The 8129-nt window shown below is 37.4% G+C and overlaps 1 protein-coding gene across 1 annotated transcript; it reads right to left on the minus strand.

The window, feature by feature from the left end:
- Window positions 1-1179: 1179 nt before the first annotated feature.
- LOC125345554 (vomeronasal type-2 receptor 116-like) lies at window positions 1180-7834 on the minus strand (the record flags this gene model as incomplete). Its single annotated transcript, XM_048337673.1, has 5 exons — window positions 1180-2102; window positions 3017-3140; window positions 4422-4649; window positions 5572-6378; window positions 7562-7834. Coding segments are annotated over 5 exons (2355 nt in total), but the record flags the coding sequence as incomplete, so codon positions are not given.
- Window positions 7835-8129: the final 295 nt, after the last annotated feature.

An 8129-nucleotide genomic window follows, 5' to 3' on the forward strand; every position in this document is an offset into this window, starting at 1 on the left:
ACAACAATTGATAACATAAAAAGCATACATGGGCTGGGGATATGGCCTAGTGGCAAGAGAGCTTGCCTCGTATACATGAGGCCCTGGGTTCGATTCCCCAGCACCATATATACAGAAAACGGCCAGAAGTGGCACTGTGGCTCAAGTGGCGGAGTGCTAGCCTTGAGCAAAAGGAATCCAGGGACAGTGCTCAGGCCCTGAGTCCAAGGCCCAGGACTGGCCAAAAAAAAAAAAAAGAAAGAAAAAAAAACATACATGTATATTGAATATATCTAACGTTGTATGTATAATATTCTTAAGTGATTAAGCTAGGATAAGTTTAAATGTATATACAGCCATATATAATCAAACTATTATGAATCTATACTTTCTCCCACCAATACTCCATTAATCCAATACATCGTGTTATAAAATTGAAGTGTATTTTTGTTGCATACAAAAAACATTCTTGAAATTTTAAAACTATAGAGAGAGCAAAGTGGGGGACAAGAAGACAAAGGATGAAAGGAATAGAGAGAGGGAAGGGATACAGAGAATGGGGAGAGAATGATCAAAGAAAACAGATTGAGGAATGTTGCAAAAGGCAGATATGTGAATAGAAATAAAATGAAAATATTAATATAATATATTTGGGGATTAAGCAGTGTAGTGATATAGGAGGAATTTAATGTGTCTTAAAATTATGTCAATATAATTTAGTTTAATTCAACTACCTAGGAAGGTGTAATACAGGGGTCAGATTTTCAAACCAACCTGGGAAGAAAAGTCCATTGAGACTCTTGTCTTCAGTTCACCACCACAGAGCCAAAAGGAGGTCTGTGACTCAAGTGGTAAAACCATAGTTTTAGAAAACAATAAAGTCACTGACAGTACATAGGCTTTAAGTTCAAGTCCCAAGACAGATGCCCAAACAGAAACTTTAAGTAAATGATTAATAAAGAAAAAAATTACAAAACAAATCAAGAGTGAAAAATATACTAATTGGGATGATGGAATGAATGCAGAATAAATAGGAATATCAAATAATTAAAAAATGCAACTTTAGCTAGCACTTGTGATTGTACCATCATTAGAGAAATTAGAAGCAGCACTAATTCATGAGATTATTTCAAATATATAAAATAATATCTGCTTGAGAATAGAAATGTAGATTTAATCCAAAAATTCATACATGTGACCTTAAGATGGATTATTCTTCCCAATGTGCATTTTATTCCGGAGGGCATGTAGAACATTTCTATCTGGCCTTAACAAGATGATATAGCACTTGGGGGCAAAGATGCAGCCTAAGAGTCCTGCACTAGAGGTCAAGATGGAGAAGACCTCTATAGCCACCATGAGCTTCCCCTTGGCACTGTGGTAGACAGGCAGGAAGGTGAGCCACACACTACAGAATACCAGCATGCTGAAGGTGAGGAACTTTGCTTCATTGAAGATGTCAGGCAGGTTCCTGGCCAGGAAAGCCACAGTGAAGCTGGCCAGGGCCAGGGAGGCCAGGAATCCCAAGACACAGTAGAAAGCAGTGAGAGAGCCCTTATTACACAGGATGATGATGAGGCCATGTTCAGAGTGGGCATCCGTGTCAATGAAAGGAGGAGAGGTTCCCAGCCAGATTGCACAGAGAATAACCTGGATCAGAGTACAGATGGGAATGATGATGTTAGGGGCCCTTGATACCAGCAGCCACCTCATCGTTCTCCCTGGAGAAGTGAACTTGAAGACCATAACCGCAGTTACAGTTTTGGCCAAGACAGCAGAAACAGCTATAGTGAATGTAACACCAAATGTGGTTTGCTGTAGAATGCAGGTGACTGAGTTGGGGCGGCCAATAAAGAGCAAGGAACAGAGGAAGCAGAAGATGAGGGAGATGAGCAGGATGTAGCTGAGAGCCTGGTTATTAGCCTTGACAATGGGGGTGTTGTGATGTTTCACAAAGACCCCAAGAACAACTGCTGTGAGTGTAGATAAACCGAGAGCCACGCTTGCCAAGGCAATCCCCAAGGGCTCTCCATAAGCCAGGAAACTTACAGCTCTTAGGAGGCACTGGTTTCTCTCTGTGTTGGAATACTGATGATCTGTACACTTCACACACTGCTCCATATCTGGTGAGAAGTGTGGTCTATCATTAGTTCTTGTTTAGTTCCATTCATTTTTTCAAAAAAATTAAGAAATTGTTTAGGTAGATGTAATCCTAACACATTAACATTTCCTATCATAAATGTACTTTCATTTTCTACATCAAAACCTTCTAACTTTCCATATTCTTCTTTATGTAAACTATTTTTTCAACTTTTTATTTCCTCTTCAGTAACCACATGTATCAACAATGTGCCAATTCTGACAGGCTAATATTGTAACACCCTTTGTTTTAATACTTTTGTCACTCTTTTTAGCAGTTAGCAGTGCGCACAGTTCCGTAACCCTATAGAAAATTGTGAATGACACGGCATAAATTTTCATACATGTCTTTTTCTAACACTGTTAATCTCTGTGGCTCATACTTGCAGTCCTACTCATCTGTGAAGTAATGGAACAGAGAAAACAATCTTTGATTCTCCAAAGCCATGGTATGTACAACACTCAGTCTCACTTCTTAAACCGATTCCATCTTTCTGAACACTTTCTCTGTTGCAGGACCAGTTCTCTGTACTATGAAATAAAAGTGTGCAAAATCAGTGTTTTCTGTGCGAACAAAATGTATCTATTATGGTAAACACGCTCCTGAATATGATGTGCTTAATTTTTTGTTAGAGTTTTAAACTTAGTGATTAATGACAAGAAGGATTTCCTGTAGATAAGTTTGCCTGCATAGACTAGAAAATATTAATAAAATATTTTTTTTTCAAATCGTGAACTGTGGTATTTAAACTAGGAATGCCATCAGTTCTCACAGTTAAATTAACAGGGCAAAGGAATATGGGCTCTGTAATCTTAATATACAACTTTTGCATTGACTTTATTGGATTGTGGAAATCTAGGGAGAGATGAAGAAATTCTCCCAAAATCATGGGCTTACCTGTACCATTAGCAATCTCATTCTCTGGGCAAGGGGTACAATCAAAGCAACAGACAGCCTCCCCCTCCTGAGGAGATTTCCTATATCCAGGACCACAGCTCTCACTGCAGACAGAATGAGGAGTCTGAGGGAAATCATATACTTGTCAGTAACTATTCAGATTTTACCTAACACTCTAAAACCTTCAGTATTTTAAGACTTAAGTTATTAATCAATATTTCCTTGCAAGTAAGTCTAGTAACTGAAGACAGTTACTGACTTTATATGCTATGAGTTATTGAGTAATGTGGGAACTTTTAAAGGTAGAAATTAATGGTGAGAAGGTTAAGTCCTAGTTTCCTGCCCTATGGAATTGTATTGAATTCATGTCATTATATGTTGTCTCACCTGTGGCATGGTAAAGAGAAGAGAGGAGGAATCCTTTTCAAACCTCTAAATGATGTAAAGTACAGCACAAATCTCCCTTTTGTAAGGTTATGTGAACTGCAGGCCCATCCTATTTCCCTCTTCATTTTCCAGTAGCAATGAGAAGAGAATCTTCTTTTCACCAAGGCCCCTTCAATGGTACCTCTAACCACAGATGCTTAAATAGTAGGCCAACTAACCAATGAATGAAACTGACACAGAAGGGAACAAAATCAACTTTCACCCACATAAAGTGATTCCTCAGGTACTTTGTCACAATATTAGAACCCCGCTAAATTTATATTTTAAGACAATATTGTAAATCAACATTTTGAAACACACTTATTTTTTTGTTCTGATCCTTGAGTTTTAAGTCAAAGACTGGGCACGGTTCTTAAGCACTTTTTACTCAAGATTAGCACTGTAGTACTTGAGCCACCGTTCAACTTTCAGATTTTGGTGGTGAATTGAGATAAGAGTGTCATAAACTTTTCTGCCTTTTTGAGATTTTTCCTGACCTGTAATCTTAGATCAGAGAACATTAGAGTTCTGAGTAGCTAGGAGGGCAGATATGATCACAAGCACCTATCCTTATTAAGTTATTATGTTCCTTTTCTATTCGAGAGTCACTCAATAAAATTGTTAGGTTGGAAATAATTAAATGTTTGATACATAGGATACAAATTTCTAGGTGTACATGTACCAAACCTAAGGCTTGAATTCAGGAAATGAGTATTGTATCTGAGCTTAATTGCTTAAGTCAAGCAATTCACAACTTGAACAAGAGCTCCACTTCCATCGTTATTACAGGTTAATAGGAGATAAGTGTCCTAAAGACTCTCATGCTTGGTCTGACTCCAAACCATGATATTCACATTTCAGCCATCTCAGTAAGTATGGTTACAGGAGAATGTTGCTAGCACCAACCCAGATAAACAATTTAGTGTTGAATTTTGCTTACCTGTACGTTTTTCCATCATTATGTTTAGATCCAACTCACCTCTGTAGTTCCTATGGCCCACTGCACCATATCTTCCGATAAAGACAGCTGATGGCCATGTAGAGCATATGGAGAAAACGTTCCTATTTTCACCTCAAGTTGAAGACCTTCTGGAAAATTCCAAATGTTCACAATGTCATACTCTGCCTCAAATTTCCTTCTCTCATCCCAAATCACTTGGTCTCCAGCAGCATTGTTAAATTGGATATTCTTCAGGAAAGCATGCAGCTAAAAGAGATGCATCATCTTATGGTGAGGTCTATTCTAGATCTAAGACAGAAAACTTGAACTAAGAAAAACTCCTCATTGCATTTAATATCACATTCAGAATTAAGGCTTACAACAGACATCTAATAAGGTATCCCATAAGAAAAACTATGGAGGAATAAAAATATTATTTCTTAACCTTGGTCACTCAGAAAGGAGTTAGAAGGCTTCTTCTTAAGGGAAACTAATTCTACATATAGTCATGAATGAAACAATTCTAAGTTGCCTACCTGCAGTTTGCCACAGCCATAAATTTTATGATTGTGTATCAATTGAGCTTGCTAAAATTTCAAAACAAAAGGTAGAATTATCCTAGATCACTTTTTTTTTTTTTTTTTGCCAGTCCTGGGCCTTGGACTCAGGGCCTGAGCACTGTCCCTGGCTTCTTCCCGCTCAAGGCTAGCACTCTGCCACTTGAGCCACAGCGCCGCTTCTGGCGTTTTCTGTATATGTGGTGCTGGGGAATCGAACCTAGGGCCTCGTGTATCCGAGGCAGGCACTCTTGCCACTAGGCTATATCCTCAGCCCCCTAGATCACTTTTGAAAAATGGATAATTTTGCTCAGCAGAACATCCTTTGCTACTTCTTAAGAAACTAAAAGGGGAAAGATGAATTAACAGTTTTCAGGACATTAGCTATGATCATGGTGAAGTTATCTGCAACTAAGAATTTATAAAAGCAGAATACATATGTTTCTTTTTATTGACCTGCTTGTGTGTAAGGTCATATGAACACATATGTAGAGCACATCACAGATAATTAATCAGCTATAATGTCTTGGATTTTTGAAACATACTTGAAACATTGCATTTCATACAGTGAGCAACCTCTCTAAGGAGTGACTGTGCTCATGATGTATGCCATCCAAGAGTGAAGACCTTACCTGTGCAGGGGAAGGCAGTGTCCCTTTTCGGTTTCCCATGGTTTGCATTTCCGTTTGATGAAGAAGCATATCATGGAGAGCCTGGGCCACAGAATACACAGCATTGTGTATATTGTAACTGTTTCCAGACATAGTTAAGTCATAATTATGCCTAGGTAACCAATCCAAGGAGGCATCATGAGGACAGTTCTCCCATGTTACACAGTCAGATTCAGAAATGGAACAATTAAAAGAGAGAAACCACAGTCGAGCAAGGAAAAAGTCTTCTGGGTATTTGGAAGGGCTAACTGCCTTGACAAAATCTGTGAATCCAGAAACATATGGATGATGATGTGAGAAAATCAGAGGTACATGGAAGGATCCTAGCAGGAAATATTTCTTTCTGAGGGTTAACTCCCACTGTGAGTTCAATATACAGACTTTGCCCTTTATTAACACTTGTTCAACCCATTTCATTAAATCTAGTAGGGATTCATCATCACCGTATATGATGAGAATGTTTGATGAAGATTTATTAATCTGGTTATAAAGGGACATGATTTTGAGTGCATATGATATGGCATTGGTTGGAATCACTAGCTCAAAGGCTATACAAACTCTGCTCTTGGCCATTTCTTTTTTCAATTCAGGAAGAATCCACAAACCATTCTCATCTTCTAAGGTGAACATTCCTACCCAGTTCCAGTTGAAGTGAAGCAGTAAGGAGACCATGGCAGTGGCCATTGATGTGTCCTTTGGGGCCATCTGATAGAGAGCAGGGAACTTGTTACGGTCATTCAGGGCATGATCAAAAGGCCCAAAGGTAAGCTAAAGAGAATGAAAATTAGACAGCCCATGAATGAGAATATTACCATCTATCACAATCTCTGTATTGAAGTGTATTAACTAAGTAACCAGTAAAATTAGATGGAAAGTCATTTTTTATCAAAAATTTTCCATTTTTTAAATTGTTTTTCTTTTAATCGTTTTTAATTGTTTTCAAATATTTTAATAGTTGTGCAATATATCAATGTACTCATAAAATACCTTTGATCTTTGTCATTTCTGTCTATAACTCCTATCTTTACCATCCACACCCATTCCAACTTTCCTAAGTCCATTTTTATAACTTCATGTTGAATATTATGTTTCATTTCCTACCCAACTTCTTCAACTCCCCTTTCCTCTGCTCTGTTAAATATAAAATATATATTATATATTAAATTATATATAATATATTATATTATATATGTATATATATCACCTTCCAACAAAATAGGTTTCAGCTTTCCATCGTTCATTTATTTGTATACTGTCTGTTACTTGGTCAGCCATATTACACCTTGGGATTCCACCCTATATAAACAATCAACTAGTCAGATGGATCATGCATATACACACATGGCTTTTTATGTATGGACTTTTAAAGTATGGACTTATTTCATATTTTGTAGTCATATTTTAGCCCTAACTTTCATATATGAGAGGACACATGTCCTCTCTCTTTCTGAACCTGACTTCATTCAACATAATGTCTTGCATGAGTGTGTGTGTGTGTGTGTGTGTGTGTGTGTGTGTGTGTACAAGACAGCTAGTAGAGTACAATGAACTCAGGGTCTCATGCACTAGGTTGATTTTTTCCCTCAAGGCTAGCACTCTGCCAATGGAGCCACACATTCACTTCCTGCTTTTGGCTGGCTAACTAGACATAAAAGGTTTGTGAGTAACTGGGAATACAGGTGTGAACTAGCAGCAGATTGGTCAACATATCTCCACACTTTAAAATCATTTCCTATTTCTTGCTTCAAAAAATACCTTTAGTCTGCTCTTAATTTTTTTATCCTCTTTGCTCACATAGAACTATAAATATCCAATTATTTGGAACTCATTTTTTTGATATCACAGTTAATTAGGCTCACACATCCAGTATCTTCCTATTATTCTTTTCTATCACTTGAAAATGGCACAAAATTAGACATTTATTTAATAACCCCCACTTTCCCACCCTCACCTGTGGATACCTGTAGAGGCTCAGCAACATTCCAATCTGGGAAGATGTTAATCCTGATGGTCCCGTAATCACTGCTATTGATTTTATGTCTCTCATACAAGAGTAATTTGGACTCTTGTACTTCCCAAAGAGGCAAGTGAAGTGATTTTTAAATGCTAGCCAATCTCCAAATTGAACATCATAGATATCAAATCCCAGAGACAAGTTGTGTAAAAGATGAGAATTTTTGTTGATTCCTTCAACAGCAAAAGCCAAGGCTAAAACAAACTGGTAGTTTTTGAAGATAAACCTAAATAATGAGCATAGAAATTTAGGAGGAGTAATTCAAAACATATGACATTAATGGATTGAATATTGCTTATTTATTTTTTTGGCCAGGGAATAGTTTAAAACATTACACTATCTTAAATGAGTTAGTACTTGGATAGTGGACCATATCTGACATGAAATAATGACACAGTGGTTAGTTTGATACAGTAACTTCTTATCTACAGTAAAAGACAGAGAGAAAAAGAGAGAGAGAGGAGAGAGAGAGAGATACAATGTGTGTATGGATAGGTGTCAGTGT

The sequence above is a fragment of the Perognathus longimembris genome, unplaced genomic scaffold (assembly GCF_023159225.1).
Source record: "Perognathus longimembris pacificus isolate PPM17 unplaced genomic scaffold, ASM2315922v1 HiC_scaffold_5919, whole genome shotgun sequence".
Lineage (NCBI taxonomy): Eukaryota > Metazoa > Chordata > Mammalia > Rodentia > Heteromyidae > Perognathus > Perognathus longimembris.